Below are 19,861 nucleotides of genomic sequence, written 5' to 3'. Positions count from 1 at the left end.
CAAATAGGAAGGGGTGTTCCCTTCCTATTTGCGAGTCTGAGTGGTATGCAATACCATTTGCGACCGCGTACGCGGTCGCAAATGGCATCACAGTTACCATCCACTTCAAGTGGATGGTAACCCACTCGCAAATTGGAAGGGGTCCCCATGGGACCCCTTCCAGTTTGTGACTGGACCCACAAATATTTTTTCAGGGCAGGGAGTGGTCCAAGGGACCACTCCCTGCCCTGAAAAAATACCGAAACTAAAGGTTTCGTTTTTTTTTTAAGTGCAGCTCGTTTTCCTGTAAGGAAAACGGGCTACACTTAAAAAAAAAAAAAAAATGCTTTATTTAAAAAGCAGTCACGAACATGGAGGTCTGCTGACGACAGCAGGCCTCCATGTTTGCGAGTGCCTATACCCGCTATGGGGCCGCAATTTGCGACCCACCTCATGAATATTCATGAGGTGGGTCATTGCGACCCCATAGCGAGTTGCAGTCGGTGTCTGAGACACCGTACTGCATACCAATTTGAGAGGTGCAAAGTGCGAGTGGCATGGACTCGCACTTTGCACCTCGCAAATTTTAAATTTGCTACATCTGGCCCCACATTTCTAATATCCTCATTTAACACAAATGGAACACTTTGAAAAGATTCCTTTTCCTCTATTTAATTAGAAATTTCTTCTACATTTCTGCTGGCTTTAGTTTGGAGTTTAACAACCTAAACTACAGAAAAGTTAAATGAGCTGCCTGACTGACAGTTAACCAAGATTTAAGGGAAATACAGTTGGATCTAAGGAAACAGGAGTTTCAAGTGAGGCACCACTAGAACTGCTTCTCAGTCCCATGCCCTTGAATGCATTTGTAATGACGTTTGCTGATAAGGTATGACTTCTAACAATTTACAATATGATCTCTATAATAGATTATAGGAATAAAGTGGAAATAACATATAGTTCATGGTGGGACGTCCTCTGCATGGTAAAAGATGTGTACCCCTGCCCTGAGTGCCCAACCCTACAGTTTCCTGGATCCCTAATGCAGATTTTTGTTATCATAGGCAAACACAAATCATTTAAGTGAGCCATGACATATGTCTGTCTTGCGGTCTTGTTGTACCTGGAGTGGTGCCCAAAGCCCTACCCTCATAGTGGTGGAAGGTTACTGCTTTCACCAAGTGTTAATCAGCATGGGCAAGGTGGTTGGAGCATACTGTGAGGGATCAGTGGGAGTGAACAGGTGCTTTTTACCCTGTGTCACTGGAGTGAAGCCTGCAGGCTCACTCAGCCTTTTAAAAGTTATGCTGCTGTGTGCTTAACTCACCCTTGGAGTACATCAGTTAGATGTAGGGTGCTGTGCAGCTCAGGAGTAGTGACTCTGTGCTGGATACATATATGCCTGGGAAGGGTACAGTACAGGGATAGAGCGACACTGTGCAGTATAGGTATGGGTAGTGCATGTAATGAACATATATGCCTGTGAGGAATACATTACATGAAAGATGTAGTGCTGTGTAATGTGTGTGTGCAATGAAAAGCATGTGCTGGGTACATGTGTGCTTGCAAAATGTAGAATTCATGAAGGGCGAAGTGTTATCCAGTGCACAAATGGGGAATGTATGTGCTGGCAGTGTGTGTGTTTACTCTGGTACAATATAGAAAGTACTGAACTGTGCACACAGATTGAATGTGTGTGCTGAAATGATGTGTGTGTCTGTGGTGGCACAATACATGAAGGTGACAGTACTGGACAGCATGTGTCCTGTATATGTACACTGAGTGCAAGTGTGCCAGTAATGATACATTATAAGGAGGACCCTGGGTTCCATTTTCGGAAGCCCAGGCCTGCCTAGTGAAAACCTGTGGAGTATAGGAATTCCCCCAGACAGATTTGTATATTGTTGCAATCCTTTAAACTGGGTAGGACACAATGAAGGAAGGGAGAAAGAGACTCCCCCATTACACTTCAAAAGTGATTCATATTCCAGAGGGACCACAGTTGAAGTCATTGCACAACAAGTGTGCCAAAGGCTTAGAGGTGATCCTTAGAGGTGATCCTGTTTGCCAAGAGGGGCTGCCACTGTGTGGGTGATTGCACCGAAAGACTATGGGCTGTGCCCTTAAGTGCCACAGCAACCTCGTATGCTGACAGTTCAGGCCATTGTCTGGGAAAAGATAGATGCTACCAGTCGATTGAGCCTGTGCATCGAGATCTACCTCTGACCAACCCCCGAGAGCTGTGGAGGATACCGAGAAAGAAGTTGCACCATCGTTGGGCCCCAGTCGGGAACTGGAAGATTCTGGGAGCATCGCCAATCACTCGAGAGCAGCTTGACTTCTCCGAACAGGGCCAGAGCTTGCAAGTGCTGCAGAGGGGGTAAGACTTCAATCAGGCCTTTTGGACCATAGGGAACTCACTGCTAAAGGTGCTGTAGCACCGCAGACACTTTTGACTAATTCCTAAAGAGTTAAAGGGGAACTCTTGAGTATGACCTACTTGTCTACTTGTGAGCATTCCCTGAATGCAGCCACCTGTGAATGGGGAATAACACCGACCATGACCACAAGCAAGAGGGTGGGACAGGGAAGTGCCAGATAAACACTGAATCCCCGACCTCAAGAGGATTGTGTTATTGCCTACTGTTAGACCTGGCATCCTTGATGTGGTTTCCCCTGTCTTTTTGCCTCTGCTTCCTTTATTTTTGACTGTGCGCTGACTTCGTTTTTGCTGTTTTTTGGTACTCTGGGCACTTTACCACTGCTGACCAGTGCTAAAGTGCAAGTGCTCCATGTTTAAATTGTCCTGATTGGCATATCTGATTTTCTGGTAAGTCCCTAGTAAAGTTCACTAGAAGTGCCCTGGGCCTGTAACTCAAATGCTACTGGTGGGCCTGCAGCACTGATTGTGCCACCCACATGAGTAGCCTTGTAACCATGTCTCACATTTGCCACTGGAGTGTTAGTGTGCAGTTTTGCACTGCCAATTCGACCTGGCAAGTGTACCCACTTGCTAGGCCCAAACCGTCCCTTTTACTACATGTAAGTCACCCCTATGGTGAACCCTAGGTAGTCCCCTGGGCAGGGTGCAGTGTATTGAAATTGTAGGACATGTACTGGTGTGTTTTACATGTCCTGATAGTGAAATACTGCCAAATTCGTTTTTCACTATTGCAAGACCTATCTCTCCCATAGGTTAACATTGAGGATTGCCTTTATACATCTTTTAAGTGCAGTTTCCCATTGGGAGCAGCTAGAGATATGGAGTTTGGGATCTCTGAACTCACAATTTAAAAATTCATTTTTTGGTGGAGTTGTTTTTTTGGTTTGTCTGTTTGAATATGCCACTTTTAGAAAGCGGGCATTTTCTTGCTTAACCATTCTGCCTGCCTGTGGAATCCACATCTGGGTCAGATTGACAGCTAGGCTGTTTGTGAATTCCCTCTAGACAGTGAGACAAAGGGAGCTGAGGTGTGTCCTGCATAGCCTGATGAGTCTTCCTGGGCTAGAGTGGGGAGAGAGGAGCTGACACTTGCACCTGGAAGGGACGTGCCTGTCCTCACACTGTGCGGTCTCCAGCCACCTGGAGTGTGTCTGGGGCCAGGCCTGGGAAAGGCTGGATCTTGTGAACAACAGAGACTGTTCTTTGAAGTTTATCTACTTCAAAGGCAGAAATGAGTATAAGTAGTTGACCCAAAACTCCAGATTTTAGAACACCCCTGGATCAAGAGGAATCTCTGCCAAGGAGAAGAGCTGGTGAAGGAGAACTGCCCCTTTGCTGTGTGTGCTTTGCTGCTTCTGCCTTAAAGAGGACAAAGATTGGACTTTGCTGTGTATCCTGCTTTTAAAGATTCTCCGAGGGCTTGGACTGAGCTTGCCTCCTATTAAGAAGTCTCAGGGACATCAAAGACTTCATCTGCCAGCAATGGGCTCCCTTGCTGAGCCCCCCTGACTTGCCTAGTGGTGCTACATCCAGTCCCTGGGCCCCTGGAAGGAGAAGCTGGCAGAACCAGAGAGAAGATCCACGCACTGGAGCCGAGCAGCAGAAAAATTACCACAGTGGCTGCACTGTGGCTGGAAAATCGACGCAGTGCTGGTGAAATCATTGCATCGCCAGCTTAGCGCAGATTCGTCTTTTGTGTGTGTTCGGATTTTCCACGTACCTTCCCCGGGTGTCAAAATCTTCAACATCACCACACACACCGCACAGACCTGAGGCTACTTGTCCGGAAATTGACGCATCCCTTACCTGCGAGAAAAGAATCAATACCTCGCTTACCTGACGGAGAAAGAATCGACGCACAACCTCACTTGCAAGTAAGGAACTGAGGCATCACTTGCTTATGTGACGCACACTCGCCCGTGAGCCTTTATTTTTGACGTATACCAGGTACTTTATGCTAAAACAATGCATCCATTGATTTCTATGAATTAAGACTCTTTTTACTTTAAAAATTCATATATTTGCTTGTGTATGTTCGATGTTTGTCATTTTGGTCTTGTCTGATTTAGATAAATATTGGCAATTTTTCTGAACTGGTGTGGAGTCCTTTTGTGGTTTTCACTGTGTTACTGTGTATGTTTGTACAAATAATTTCCACAGTGCCTCCGAGATAAGCCTGACTGCTGGTACCAAGCTACCAAGGGGGTAAGCAGGGGTTATCTGAGATGTGTATCTCCCTTACCCTGACTAGAGTGAGGGTCCCTACTTGGACAGGGATTAAACTGACTGCCAACTAGAGACCTACTTTCTAACACTTTCAAATTTTGTTATTTCTTTGAATGCATAGAGTTAGAAATAAAATACGACTTTTTCATATAAAAACAAGTATTTGACTGGACATTGATTTATTGACATTGCTGAGTGCTTTTTGAGTTATGAATTGCATTCACCAGCTTGCAACTATACTTCCCTCCAAAGGGAGCCTTGGGCTGCTGATCTACAGCTACCTCTTGGAGTCAAGTGCAGAAGGGACACTTGGCTCAGTTTCTCAGGATCCATAGTAGGTGTCCCCTCCTGGGACATCAGGAGTAAAAGAAGTCAACCACCACGGTTGGGGCCAGTGGCCCCTCTGTCCCCCTGTGGCCCTCTGAAAGGGGTTCTGACAGTTTGATTTACCCTTCAAAAACTGGAAATAGATCATAGATCATGCCTTAGTATCACATTACCATATACTCTGACCTTCTTCCTGACTACTGAAGACGGAAAGTGCACACCTCCACTTAAAAGTCTGCTTGTTCTGTGGTTCAGCACATCAAGTCATTCATGTGAGACTTAAAGCACATTGTTGTGTTATGTGTGAGGCTCAGCTATCAAGCCACATGCTGGGTGGTGAGAGAGTGCTGCTGGGTGATCTGTGAGGAAATTTCAGAAGCATTAAATGTTGTACACATTGCATTTTCTGGCTTCATACCCCATTTGAGGGGCACTGGACAGGCAGGGTCTACTGGGCGACAACAGTGGTGGCTGAGGCTGTTTACCACTGGTTCCTTGGGGTCCATCCTAGTATGGTTCTACAAATGGGACATTGTACACAATTTCAGCAAAGGCAAGCAGTTAAAGACTTCACAGTGAGTTAGTGTAGGGATCAAGAGCTCAAAACTCATCAGTCAAACAACATACAGAACGATGTACTGTCAAGCACGTTAATCTTAGAGGAAAACGAGATAGTAAACAGTTCATTTTGGCTAAAGTGACAGAGCTGCAAACTTCTCTAGAATTCTACGTGAAGCACTACAATCCCTTCAGTGCCCTCTCCCCATCCTAGGAGTTTTCGTAATGCCTACTGTTGCTCGTGTGAAGCTCTGACACATGCATGGATTATGCACTGGTGCAGTTCACCCATTATTACCCCCGACTGTATAATTCATAGATCTGATCAACAGTTCTTGCCACAAAGAAGTGACAGAGGCATAAGTCCAGTGTTCTTACTGCAGATGTACTTCTGTTCATTCAGCTCTTGCAGATTTTCACATGGCTAAACCCTACTCTATGTGGCTGGTGGCAATGTAGCTCTTGCGGTTCACAGGATGTGTTCTGTGCACTTATTCCTACAGAAGCAATGAGGAAAGATGGCATCTGCAGTGTAACTCTCGGAGACATGGACCTCTGGGCTGATATCAGAACGGAAGGCCTGCACAAAGGGGAGAACAGTTTTCAGCAGTTGAGGTTGGTTTTTAAGGGACAGGGAGAAGAAGCTGTTGTGTTTCCTAGACCTGAAATTAAGATGGATGGTAAGGTGGGCAGTGTACCTGAAATGCAGGTTCTCCTTATAACGGGATTGATATAAAGGTTTTTAAGCAAACCTTTGGTAGCGAGGGTAAGAATTTGGAGAAGGCAGGTGTTAGTTTACGTGGTTGTGATAAAAAGCCAATTGGATGAGAAGGCTTATATTGTTTAAGTGGCAATCAGAAGCAGACAAGATTTCTGTAGCCATTCAAAAACATTTTGGTTGGAAGCATCCGAAGGACTTAGACCCAGATGCTGTGAATCTGTGTTCTTAATCAGGAAGAAGCTTGCTTCCAAGTGTTGGAATATTTTAATATTAAACCAGGTGTTTAAAAATGCTTTTATTAAATATTATGGGGCGGAAGAAGCTTTACCAGTGGCAAAAGCAATGCAAATTGTACCACAGTTAATTGCGCAGGGGCATCGAAAGCACAGCTGGTGATATTGATGGAAAATGTTGTTGTGGAAAGTAGTTGGAATGGCTACCAGTGGCCAGTCTACTGTGACCAGTGGTCCTTGTGCACAAGATCAGTGATGGCCTCTGTACATGATTGATCTGATCTAGAACATCTGGATTGATAGCCATGCGCGACCCAACAGGGATCTTGAATATGACGGGGAAGCACTTGACTACTTTTGTTACCCTTTTGGATGCTTATCCTTTCTACGAATTCCATTCATGCTGGCATCTTGTGCAGGTGTTTTGCACTGAGTTATGCAAGGAATAAATCAAGATTTACCAGTTGTTTCATGTTTTGAAGAGGACACACTGCTTATGGCAAAGATGTTGAGGAACACTGCATCACTCTGGTCGAAGCCTTGAGGAGAGGGGTTAGACATTACAAAAGTAGAAATGTAAGTTGAGCATGGGTTTAAGTACAAACATGAGGGCAATTCAAAGGGTAAGTTGAAGCCAAAATTAGATTTGGTGGAGGCTAAGGAAGCTCAAGATCCAATGGTTAAAGATGACAACATTATTTTTAGGCCCCAGTTTCTTTGCTTTCACAAGTGGTGGGTGGAAAAGAGAGGGAGGTGGCATTTGCCTGAAGAGACCTTAAAGGGGAGTAGAAGAATAATCTGTTATAATGTGAGAATATTCACCTCTAATTGGTTTCAAATTATTTTCTGTTTATTTCCTGTGGGTTTGCACTTTAGTGTGCATCTTAGTTTCAAACCACTTGCGCTTGTTTTCATTTTAAGGGGATCAGGGGCCCCATGCCTCATATTTCCCATTGTTTGCTCAATACTTACCTGGATTAAGGAATGGTGTGGTAGCGTGCCTTTCTTGATTGTGCTTGCAAGTTTTAGAGGAGGAGGGTCAGGTGGATCTGGTAATGACTGATAAAGTGTAAAAAGTACTGAGTGGGTAAAGATTAAAAAGTAGATAAGATGCTTATTAAAGTTAAGCTGTTTGTTTTATCATGATATGCAGCCATTTCAAGGGGGAGTGAATGGAATTCTGGGATCTGAAGGGTGAATTTAGTCTGAAGGAAGGCAAGTTGATTTTCCTGGGGGATTTTGGTATCCCTCTTGGGTTTATCTGACAAATCTGTAGATTTAGATCACAGTGGCCACCTAGGAAGGAGAATTACCGAGAGCAGTATGTGCATTAGATGAAAAGATAAGAATGGAGCACCAACTTCCTTCGAAAGTTCCTGTGAGGGCCTGGTGGAAGCTTGTACTAGATAATATGGACAGTTACGTTTGGTGCCATTTAACGTGGTTGGTGATGCAGATTGTGAGTACAGTGACTAGCAAAGTGTTGACTGAGTTTTTGTGGGATGTCTTACTGGAAGAGGGAATTCCTGAGATTTTAGAGCCTGATGTAGAGTTTGGTGGACAGGTTACTTTATAACCAAGGTGACTGATATCCTGCTGCTGCATTACAAGTGCCATAGGTTGTAGTGCACTTGTAATAAGGAGGACGGAATATCCATCAAGTTTGTTGTGACAGAGTGACCCATCCACCAAACTATAAATCAGGCCCTTGCTCATTAATAATGTTGTGTGGTTTATTTCCTCTGAAAGTGTCTCACAGAAAGTGGTTGTCAATGATATGAGAATTGCTTTGCATTGCCCCTTACACCAGAAGGTTGGCTGAGCGCATACACCATTTGATTGAGGATTGTTTGCAATTGGCTAAAGTTAACAGGCTATCAGCCTATGGACTAGATACATTGCACTTCTCCATTTATTGGTATTTATTTTTGTATCTTTGAAGGGGAGAGAAGGATGAACTAAATTCGCACCATTGTAGCTAAGTGAAAGAAAGTTGGTGAATGTTGAAAGGAATGACATGATGAGTACACACCAGAAGAACCAAACAAGTGTAATGAAATGCATAATAAGCATCATCGTGTGAAGGAGATGTGTTAGAAAGAGAGTGATATGACATTGGTGCATAAAAAAATATTTAAAGGAATATTGGAGAACTAACATGCCTAAGTTTGGCTAAGAAATGCAGAGAATCTGAGTGTGGAAGTAACAGAAGTAATCAGAGGATCCAAAGAACTAAGATGTTTTTGTAGATTGCAAAAGATTAGATGAGCATCCACCAAGATGGCTCAATTATTACGTAAGATGACTTCTGTTTATTTACAGCTTTGTTTATGCCATTCTATTTTCCTTATGGGGAAGTTGTGTTGTAATGTGCGCCCTTCAAGTGGTGCTAACACTTGTATGATTCACTCTGTGATGAAAGTTCATAGTTTTAAGATGCTTAGACTGCTTTGAGTGATTGTGGAGTGGTGTGGATTGTGAATTGGCTTTGCAGGCTGGGTTATGTAGAAACTGTGGACATGTTTAATAACCATATAGACATTTCCCGAGTTGCCATTTATTAAACCTTTCTTTGTGGTTTGTACGGCTCCAATGCCCTTCACAAGAAAGTTTTATGTACTCCATACCTTCCCCAGTAAAAGGTTTAAGACCTTCTCCCATCTGACATCAAACTGGAGGGCTGAGGTGGTTGTGCAAGGTGACCTTTGAGCCTTGGCCAACACTGTTAAAATATATCTACTTTATTCACATTATATAATGTTCTTTGTGGTTTTTCTTGTTATCTAAAACTGGAATGCATGAATTATATTTGTCTGTTACTGATAATATTTGAAACATGGATGAAACATTTGTCATGTTTGCAGAGAGAAGAACTGTTTGCAGATCTGGGAGGCTTTTCAGCTTGCCTTTGTGAATAAGGATCCGTGCTCTGTTCTCCCTTCTGACTATGAACTCTACATTAATTTGACACTCCACAAAATTCCTCCAAACAAGGTACAGTAAAGTACTGTTGCTGTGTGTATTCTAGGTTTATATATTTACAGATATATTTATGTTTCACTAAGTGATAGAATTAGTAGCAATCAGCAACATATTTACATATGAAAAACATGCATGGATAGAAGAGGTTGGTAACTGATAAAGATGGTAGCTTTTATAAACCATAACAAGATGGGCGGTGGAATGGTACTAGTCCGGGCAGAAGGTTGCACAGGTGAAAGTGTGGAGATACCCCCAATTCACATAATAAAAACATATAGGCCCTCATTGCAACCCTGGCGGTCGGTGATAAAGCAGCGGCAAAAATCTGGAATTATGACCATGGCAGAGACCGCCAACACAGACAGCCACTTTAACACACCGACCGCCACGGCGGTAGCACCAAGCACCATGGTCGTAACCACCAACAGCCAGACGAAAGACAAGGTTCCGCCCACTGTATTATGACACACCAATCTGCCACCTTTTCCGGGGCGGTATCAACGCCATCAAAAGCACGGCGGAAACAGTACACAGAAGGGAAACGACTCACCTTTGGAGACTCAAGGAAGAACCATGAGGCCATGGAGCCCGAACTGCAGGTGTTCCCCATGCTGGTCTACCTCCTCCTACACCAGGAATACCAATGCTGGCGATGACAACCACGGTGAGTACTGCGGCCTAGCACACAGGGGAGGGGGGAGGAAAAAGAAAGTGACACACACACGCAACACCCCCACCCCCAACACCATACACACAATCAGATGCAACAAAATTACATATCCACCCGTACCACTCAGGAATAATGCAAGGACAAAAGGAATAGATTAAATGAGTGTAATAAGAAAAAAATACTAGAAATACTTCCTCAAAAATCAAAACTGTATTTACATATATACAAATGGAGAGACACTGCCCAGTCCATAATGTCTGTGGGCCACAGGGCCATATCACATAGGCCAAGGCCCCACTTGACTCCTGCCTCAATACGGAGAGAACACTGCTGGGGCATCAGGTCGAAAATACACAGGCATCTCAGGGGGAAGGGGGGGCACCTCAGCCGGAAGTTGGTACATCGCCACTGCTCCTGGAGGGGGCTACATGCCAACTGCTTGGTCCTGGGGAGTGCAAGGCCACTGTCTCTCAAGTGGGTGGTTTGTCCACTGCTTGGTCCTGGGGAGTGCAATGCCACAGTCTCTCAAGTGGGTGGTTTGCCCACTGCTTGGTCCTGGGGACTGCAAAGCCACTGTCTCTCAAGTGGGTGGTTTGCCCACTGCTTGGTCCTGACAGTATCTCTAGTGGATGGCTTCTCCACTGGTTCTGGAGGGGGCCTTGTGCCCAGTGTGCTTCATCCTGGCAAGGAGGAGGCGCGTGGATGCCTTCTTCCACGGGTTCTGGAGGGGGCTCTGTGCCCAGTGTGCTTCATCCTGGCAAGGAGGGGGTGAGTGGCTGCCTTCTTCCACTGGTTTTGGAGGGGGCTTTGTGCCCTGTGATGCAGCACATGGGGGGTGTCAGATCCACAAGATTTGCTGTGGTCAGGATGCATGACATTCCATGGAGGCAGAACTACAGTCCATCCGCCAGCGGGGACGGCTGTACAGTGGTGGCAGTGCCGGTGCTGGTGTCGGTGCTGCCAGTGGTGAGGGGAGGCTCCAGCCTCGGACAGCTGCCCATTGGGGCTGCTGCTGCCAATGGTGCTGGTGGCGGTGCTGCTGGTGGTGCTGCTGGCGGTGCTGCTGGCGGTGCTGGTGTCGGTGATGCCAGTGGTGGGGGGAGGCTCCAGCCCTTCCCCTGCAGCCTCGGACGGCTGCCCACTGGGGCTGCTGCTGCTGCTGCCAGTGGTTCTGGTGGCTGTGACGGTGGCGGTTCTGGTGGCGGTGCTGCTGGCGTTGCTGGTGTCGGTGCTGCCAGTGGTGGGGGGAGGCTCCAGCACATCCATGCAGCCGTGGATGGCTGAAGCGGCATGGTTGGTGGTGGGGGCTCAGATCCTCTCACAGCACCAGGCCTCCCGTCCCTCCTGCCTGCCGGGGCAGGCCCTTTGCCCTTGCCCTTGGCAGCTGGTGGTGCCTCCTTGCCCTTGGCAGCTGGTGGTGCATACTTGGCCTTGGCAGCTGGTAGTGCATCCTTGGCAGCTGGTGGTCCCTTCTTGCCCTTGGCAGCTGGTGGTGCATCCTTGGCAGCTTGTGGTCCCTTCTTGCCCTTGACAGCTGATGGTTGTTCCTTGGCCTTTCCCTTGGCAGCTGGTACAGGCACACTGCCAGTGCTGATGGGTGTCTCTTTGGAGCCGCTCACCCCTGCAGTAGCTGCCGAAACTACAGCGGCCGTGGACTGGGTGGCTGAGGTGCTGGCCTGGGTTCTGACCACCTAGGCCTGAAGTGAAGGCCAGGGGGGAGGGGTAGGGAAGAGGTCAAGGGTGGAGAGGAAAAGCTTCTTAGGGACACTGGGGCAGGAAGAGGGTGAAGGTTTGAAAGTGGAGGAAGAGGAAGTGGTTGTAGGAGGTGTTTGTCTGCTGTGTTTGGGTGCAGGTGCATGGGCTGGATCTGTTGTGAGGTGGATGGCTGTTGGGTGTCTGAGTGCTTGCGTTTGTGTACTTTGGGAGGAGGGGGCACAGACACAGTGGGAGAGGACACAGGGGACGTGTGCATTGATGTGGGGGTGGTGACTGCCAGTGAGGGATGTGTAGTTATAGGCATGATGTGATGGAGGTAGTGGATAAGAATGTAGTGCATGCAGGTCCACCACCAGTATGCGGAACATCAAGGGGGTCAGGGTTCGACGGGCACCCCTTACTCGTTGGGAGGCCATCCCTAGCTGGGCCTCTGCCATCTTCCTTGCCCAGCATCTCAGGTCCTCCCACCGTTTGCGACAGTGGGTGCTCCACCTGTCACAGACCCCCAGAGTCCGCACGTCCTTGGCGATGGCACGCCATATATACTTTTTTTGATGGGTGCTGACCTGCAGAAAAATGAAAATGGGAAAAGGGATCAGTCATACCGTCCGGCCTGTTATACCCATGGCCCACCATATCCCTCCCATCCCCTTATGCACATACATTGACCACTATATATGCTGCACGCTGCCATGGACCCCTCCCCCAACCCCCATTACACGAGGCCTTCACACACATCACACCATGCATTCATGTCCCATGCATCGTGCCTACAGTGTACTCGCCTGTTGGTCTGGAGGCCCATAAAGCAATTGGAACTGGGGTAAGACCCCATCCACCAGTTTCTGCAACTCCGCAGCAGTGAAGGCAGGGGCCCTTTCCCCAGTGACACGAGCCTTGGTCGGTTCCAGACACAGGTCACAACAGCACTTGCAGTGTAGGTCCTCTCCTGTTGAAGGTCAGGTAGCAAGTGAGTGAACAGATTGAAAATGGCAGTCATGTCCACAGCAGTGCATGCGGTCACCACCGGCGTACATCACCATTGGCCACTGTAACCCATAGGGCCCAATGTTAACCAATGAGGAGTTGCACAGCAGTACTCGACCGCCTCCCGCAACGGCGCACAACGTTAGCGGCATTACCTCATTTCCACCTGTCCCTCCACACAGGACAGGCGTCCGCCATTTCAGGGGAGGGCAGGCCATGGCACCTAACTGCGTCACAGCCGACATAAGCACATTCTGGGAATGAACATAAAGAAACTGTTTCTGTCACAACATGCAATGCATTGTACATTGTGGAAAGGGTTTAGAACTGACCAGATGCTCCTCATTTTGCCCCCTAAAGTACAACTGCTGAGGATGAATAGGAGATGGAGACATCCCCCGTGTACAGGCCCCTGGTGGACTTGACAACAATGGAGGAAAGGCACGTTATCCTCACCTACAGACTTGATAGGGCCACAATCCAAGAGCTGTGTGCCCAATTGGAGCCAGACCTGATCTCAGCTATCCGTCAGCCCGCTGGGCTCCCCCCTCTTGTGCAAGTCCTATCTGTGCTCCATTTCATGGCGAGTGGCTCCTTCTAAGTGACAGTGGCCATGGCAGCAGGAATGTCCCAACCAATGTTCTCAAACGTGCGGACCAGAGTGTTGTCTTCCCTGATGAAACACATGCGCAGCTACATTGTTTTCCCCCAGGTGGAGAATTTGGCCGCAGTGAAAGCTGATTTCTATGCAATGGGACATATTCCCAACATTATTGGGGCAATTGATGGTACACATATTGCATTTGTGTGTCCCCGGAGAAATGAACAGGTGTTCAGAAATCGAAAGAGCTTTTACTCTATGAATCTGCAGATAGTGTCCCTGGCGGACCAGTACATCTCCCATGTGAATGCAAAGTATCCTGGGTCTGTGCATGATGCCTGTCTCCTAAGGAATAGCACCATCCCATATGTGATGGCACAACGCCAGAGGCACCGGGTGTGGCTAATAGGTAAGCCCATGGTCCCTACACAGTGTATGTTGGTATATGGGTGTGGGGTTGGCCCTAAGGGAGAGTGTCTGGCTAACAGATATCCCTCGATATTTACAGGTGACTCTGGTTACCCAAACCTCTCATGGCTACTGACCCCAGTGAGGAATCCCAGGGGAAGGGCAGAGGAACGTTACAATGAGGCACATTGGTGAACAAGACAAATTATAGAGCAAACCTTTGGCCTCCTGAAGGCCAGGTTTCAGTACCTCCATCTAACAGGTGGATCCCTGTGCTACTCACTCAAGAAGGTGTGCCAGATCATCGTGGCATGTTGCATGTTGCATAACCTTGCCTTGAGACTCCAGATGCCTTTCCTGCAGGAGGATGAGGCTGGAGATGGACGTGTGGCAGCGGTGGAGCCTGTGGACAGTGACGAAGAGGAGGATGAGGATGTGGACAACAGAACATCTATCATTCAACAGTACTTCCAGTGACACACAGGTAAGTCACTGTAACTTCATCTTCCATTGCAGTTTTGTGTTATAAAGTGTCACTGGCAGGCTGCTGTTCACACTACTATGGCCACTTACTGTACCCTTTGACATGTCTATTCAAAGATATTTGTGCCCTACTCTGGCCCCTGGTGTATTGACTGCAGCACAATACAGTTCATACTTATGTATACATTACTCTACAGTCTACTTGCAATGTCTACAGATTGTAAAAGGAATACATACTTAAATCATTTGACATACTACATACTTGTATTTTTCAAAGTGGTGTTTATTTAGTTGCTGAAAATATAATGGGGGTTTGCAATGGGCTGGGGTGAGGGTGGAGGAATGTCCAGGATAGAGTCCATTTTATGTGGATCACAGGTGCATTGTCTAAGGGGGCAAAGGAAGTGGAGCAATGGCACTTCAAGGTGGACAGGGTGACAGAGTGGGACACAAGGGTGACATTGAGGAGAGTCTTATTTCCTGGCGGGGGTCTTGGCAATGTTCTCTGGCTTCTGCATGGATCACTGGGACCGTTTGCTGGGTGGTTCTCCTTCTGCAGGGTGAGGGGTGCTGGTGGCCTGTTGTTCTTGTGGAAAACCTCCTATCCACTAGCGTCAGCGGAGGTGGAGGGCTGTTCATGCCACTGCCTCCCTCATGGTGTTGGCCATGTCTACCAGCACCCCTGCAATGGTGACCAGGGTGGTGTGGATGTCCCTTAGGTCTTCCCTGATCCCTAGGTACTGTCCACCTGCAGCTTGGCCAGTATCTGGCCCATCGTCTCTTGGGAATGGTGGTATGCTCTCAGGATGTTGGTGAGTGCCTCGTGGAGAGTCAGTTCCCTGGGCCTGTCCTCCCCCTGTTGCACAGCAGTCCTCCCAGCTTCCCTGTTGTCCTGTGCCTCTGTCCCCTGAAACGTGTGCCAACTGCCACTGACCCCAGATCCCTGGTCGTCCTGTGTGGGGTTGCCTGGGGTCCCTTTAGTGGTGGACACACTGCTGATTGGCGTGACCTGGGGACAGAGGGATGGGCCCGCTGGGTGGGTGCTGTGCTGGTGTTTCCTGAGGGGGAGGCTCTGTGGTGGTATGGGACTGTTGCTGGGTAACCGACTGTCCGGAGATCCCTGTTGGGCCAGGTTGGTCATCCAGATCCAGGCTTCCAGAACTGCTGTCATCACTGTGGGCCTCTTCTGTGGGGGGACTGGATGATGCTGGCACCTCCTCTCCGGTGACGTTGGATGTGGGACCTGTGGGGATGTAAATGCAGTGTTATTGTTTCGGCCTGTGGCATCTTGTGCATGGGTGTGTTGCCCTGTATGGATGTGATTGCCCTGTGAGCTTTGCCTTGTGTGAGTAGTTATTTTGTGGGCTAGGTGACTCTCTATAGTGTGCATGCTGTGGTGATGGGTGTCCACGCAGATCTTTGAGTGGTGTCCATGCATTGGTGGTGCATGCAGTACTGGGTACTGGGATGGGTGGGTTGTAATGGTTGGGTGTGTGGGAGGTGGTGGGGTGATGGGAGGGAGAGTGAGGGTGGGGGTATGTGTTGGCATGCAGGGGGGGGGGGGTGAAAGTAGTAAAGATTTGACTTACCAGAGTCCAGTCCTCCTGCTACTCCTGCCAGGCCCTCAGGATGCAGCATTGCCAAGACTTGCTCCTCCCATGTTGTTAGTTGTGGGGGAGCAGGTGGGGGTCCACCGCCAGTCCTCTGTACAGCTATTTGGTGTCTTGCAACCACGGAACACACCTTCCCCCGTAGGTCGATCCACCTCTTCCTGATGTCATCCCTTGTTCTGGGGTGCTGTCCCACGGTGTTGACCCTGTCAACGATCCTCTGCCATAGCTCCATCTTCCTTGCAATGGATGCCTGCTGCACCTGTGATCCCAATAGCTGTGGCTCTACCCGGATGATTTCCTCCACCATGACCCTTAGCACCTCCTCAGAGAACGTGGGGTGTCTTGGAGGTGCCATGGGTGTAGTGTGAGTGGTGTGTGTGAGGGTGTGTGGGATGATGTGTTGGGGTGTATGCTGTGAGGTGCGTGGATGGTGTATAGGTGATGGTGTTCTGTGGCTCTGGTTCTCTGGGTGCTCTTGGTGTGTCTCTCTCTCAGTTGTCAATTTCTTTGAGTTGTAAAGAGATGTGGGTGGTGTGGGTGTGTGTTTTATAGTGGTGTGGGTGTGTGGGTGTGGTGTGTGTATGAGTGTCAGGTGTGTGTAGTTTTAATTGTCCAATGTGGTGTTGTTTTGTTAGATTGTGTGTATTTTGAGCGCAGCGGTATGTACCACCAATGGTTTACTGCGGTTGAATGTCTGCCGTGGTGATTCGTGAGTCATAATGCTGTGGGCGTAGTTCTGTTGGCGTAGCGGTGTGGGTTTTGGTACCGCCAGTTAATCACTGACCTTTGGGCTGGTGGACTTGTGTTTGTGTCCGTATAGTGACGGATTGCTATGTGAGTGTCATAATATGGGTAGCGGTATACCGCCGCGGTCGCGGTATGTTGGCGGCAGTCAGCATGGCTGTAAGTGGGACTTACCTCCAATGTCATAATGAGGTCCATAGTATTTTAGTTATGAAGACACAATGCATTTGGGTTTCAACTAGCTCCAGTAAACCACTGACTTTCTCAATTGCCCGCCTGGCAGAGGACTGCGCAGAGGACTGCGCCTATGGAGCCATGACAATGGTCCGTGGAGCTGAAACATAAGGAATCCCTTGAAAGGAGGAAAAATCTTACAGATTCCCTTTATCATTTTCTCTCCTCAGTCTGGGTGCCCCCCCTCATTTCCGCAGGCTCACTGAACCTTTTTTTATGCACTGGCGTAAAACATGCCCTTGCGGCGCGGGGGAGGGGGTCCAGAGCTCCTTGGGGCCCACTCAACACAGCACCTGGCCTGAGTGAGTCCGGGGGGAGGGGCTCCATGTTCTGTGCAGGGGGCCCCGTTCCAGTTTTGTTACACCACTGTTTTTATTGACCCTTTGCTCAAATTCGCTCATTAACAAAACCATAAAACAAATGAGTTTGGCAAAACCTGAAATTGTTACAACTTATCCCTGTCTTGAGACACCGTTCTGCATTGCAAATTGCGACTTGCAATTTCGAGTTGGAAGGACTCGCAAATTGCAAGTCGCAATTTGCAATTTTCCTACATCTGGCCCTAGGTGCTGAGAATGTCTGTTGAATTCCTTTCTTAATTGCCCGAGGAAAGGGTGACTCTCCCAGCACTTAATAGTCATGTCAAATGTGTCAGACATCTCACTTTATTGGTGTTCTTTTTGAGCCAATTGTTGTACCCCAGTCATTTCTATCGTTTTTTGTTTTTTTTGGTGTACCCATGCTCAACAAAAAAACCAATACAGTGATTGTACAGAACCTAGGGTCAGATGTAGCAAACGTTTAGCGAGTCGCAAACGGCAAAATTTGCCGTTTGCGACTCGCTAAACGCGTTTCCCAATGCAGAAATGCATATTGCGAGTCGTTACCGAATCGCAATATGCATTTCCGACTCGCAAATAGGAAGGGGTGTTCCCTTCCTATTTGCGAGTCGCATTGGGATGTAATACCATTTGCGACCGCGTACGCGGTCGCAAATGGCATCGCAGTTACCATCCACTTCAAGTGGATGGTAACCCACTCGCAAATTGGAAGGGGTCCCCATGGGACCCCTTCCAGTTTGTGACTGGACCCAAAAATATTTTTTCAGGGCAGGGAGTGGTCCAAGGGACCACTCCCTGCCCTGAAAAAATACCGAAACAAAAGGTTTCGTTTTTTTTTTAAGTGCAGCTCGTTTTCCTGTTAGGAAAACGGGCTACACTTAAAAAAAAATACTGCTTTATTGAAAAGCAGGTCACGAACATGGAGGTCTGCTGACGTCAGCAGACCTCCATGTTAGCGAGTGCCTATACTCGCTATGGGGCCGCAATTTGCGACCCACCTCATGAATATTCATGAGGTGGGTCATTGCGACCCTATAGCGAGTCGCAGTCGGTGTCTGAGACACCGTACTGCATAGCAATTTGCGACTTGCAAATTGCGAGTCGCAGGGACTCGCAATTTGCAAGTCGCAAATTGCCAATTTGCTACATCTGGCCCCTAGCATCTCCAAACACACCAAAAGCATTCCGCCTTTTTTTATCGCGTAACAAGCATGTTGTGGGTATATCCTGTTATACATTCTCCCACATAACTCATAGAATAATGTAGTTTAAGGCATACGGATTTTTTTTTATTTCACATTGCTCAGACTTTCCTGACTTTTTTTAGTAAGATGTCACAGATTTGTTGTCCCACAAATGGAGATCGAAAAGCATGGGCAAGGCCACTGGAATTATGCAGCAGGGAAGGACCAAATTATGCGGCAGTGCTGAGTAAATTATGCAGCAAGGAAGTGCAAATTATGCAGCATAGTGCAGGACATTTTGTGATAGGGTCACTTAGTTGATTTGTCATTTTTACGCTTGTGAACAGTGTCTGAACATTGGTGCACCACATCTTAACATCCACATATCGCAATAAGCAACCAGTGAACCTTTCAAATGCCCTTCTACTGGGCGGCAATACGCATTTGCATTTTTAGTAAATCTTGAACTGTTTGAGATAGAAACAATTTTTTGTTGTTAAAATCTGCAGATAATGCAGCAGATGGTGGATTATGTGGAAAATGCGGCTAGTCTATAGTTATGTGAAAATCCCCACGGCCGCACAATCACATAGTTCCAGTGGCCCTGAGCTTAGGCTAGAAGGAAGAGAAACTAGGTGCCATTGTGAAGGTTTCCTACAGCAAAGGAGAAAACACCGGACACCTATATATTATTTGGACACCCCTTCAGTACCCTTGTTTCAGACTTCATTGAATGTAGTATTCATCTGCTCGATATAGGTCTATACAAATGAATGAAGGATTAGACACCCAATCATTTCTGTATTTGAGTCTCAAACTGTCTTGATGGTTCATTTAAAAAATATCTGTTTTCAAGGTGATTATATATAAGTTTCCGTTTCTTTGTCATGGTGATTAATCCACATGAATGTTTTCCGATGTTTGTTTAATGTTAATGATCGTCTCTACCAGAATGCTGTTAAATATAGATGAAAGGTTGAAAATTTACAAATCAACATGATGGATAAAGATATTACAAACGTAGATAATCATGGTTAGTGGTGCTTTGCTCTATAATGATAACTTTAGCGACTATTGACACATTTATGTTAATATGGCTACTAACGTCCTCACAATGCGCCTGTTGCCTAAACATCCACATGCAATTTTGCTGCAGTAAAAATGGGACTCACACATTGAACCTCGCTCCTCATTTGGGCGTCTCATGGCTGAGATATCAGCAGAACTCTCAAAACACACTACTATCTGGTCTTGCACTTGCAACAAGTTCCCAGTACTGAACAACAAGCCGAGCCCTACCTTCACATTTCCATGTAGACATTCCCACAGTTCTTATAGTGTTCCTGTGTCCTGACACGCCTTCTTCTCTCCTATTAAAGTTCTAAGGCACACCTTAAAATACATTTGACAG

At 47.4% G+C, this 19,861-nt stretch overlaps 1 protein-coding gene across 2 annotated transcripts in view; it reads left to right on the top strand.

Annotated features, from left to right (window-relative positions):
• The window catches only part of LOC138248727 (ADP-ribosyl cyclase/cyclic ADP-ribose hydrolase 2-like), a 266,855-nt gene that overhangs the window by 80,748 nt on the left and 166,246 nt on the right, over positions 1-19,861 (top strand). For both annotated transcript variants that reach the window (XM_069202589.1, XM_069202580.1), the window contains one exon: positions 9,352-9,481. In XM_069202589.1, coding sequence (XP_069058690.1) covers positions 9,352-9,481 — 130 coding nt within the window. The remainder of the gene's footprint in view (positions 1-9,351; positions 9,482-19,861) is intronic.

This window comes from Pleurodeles waltl, chromosome 1_2, assembly GCF_031143425.1.
Source record: "Pleurodeles waltl isolate 20211129_DDA chromosome 1_2, aPleWal1.hap1.20221129, whole genome shotgun sequence".
Lineage (NCBI taxonomy): Eukaryota > Metazoa > Chordata > Amphibia > Caudata > Salamandridae > Pleurodeles > Pleurodeles waltl.
Note: the sequence above shows the minus strand (reverse complement) of the source record. Positions and strands in the feature narration are given on the sequence as shown.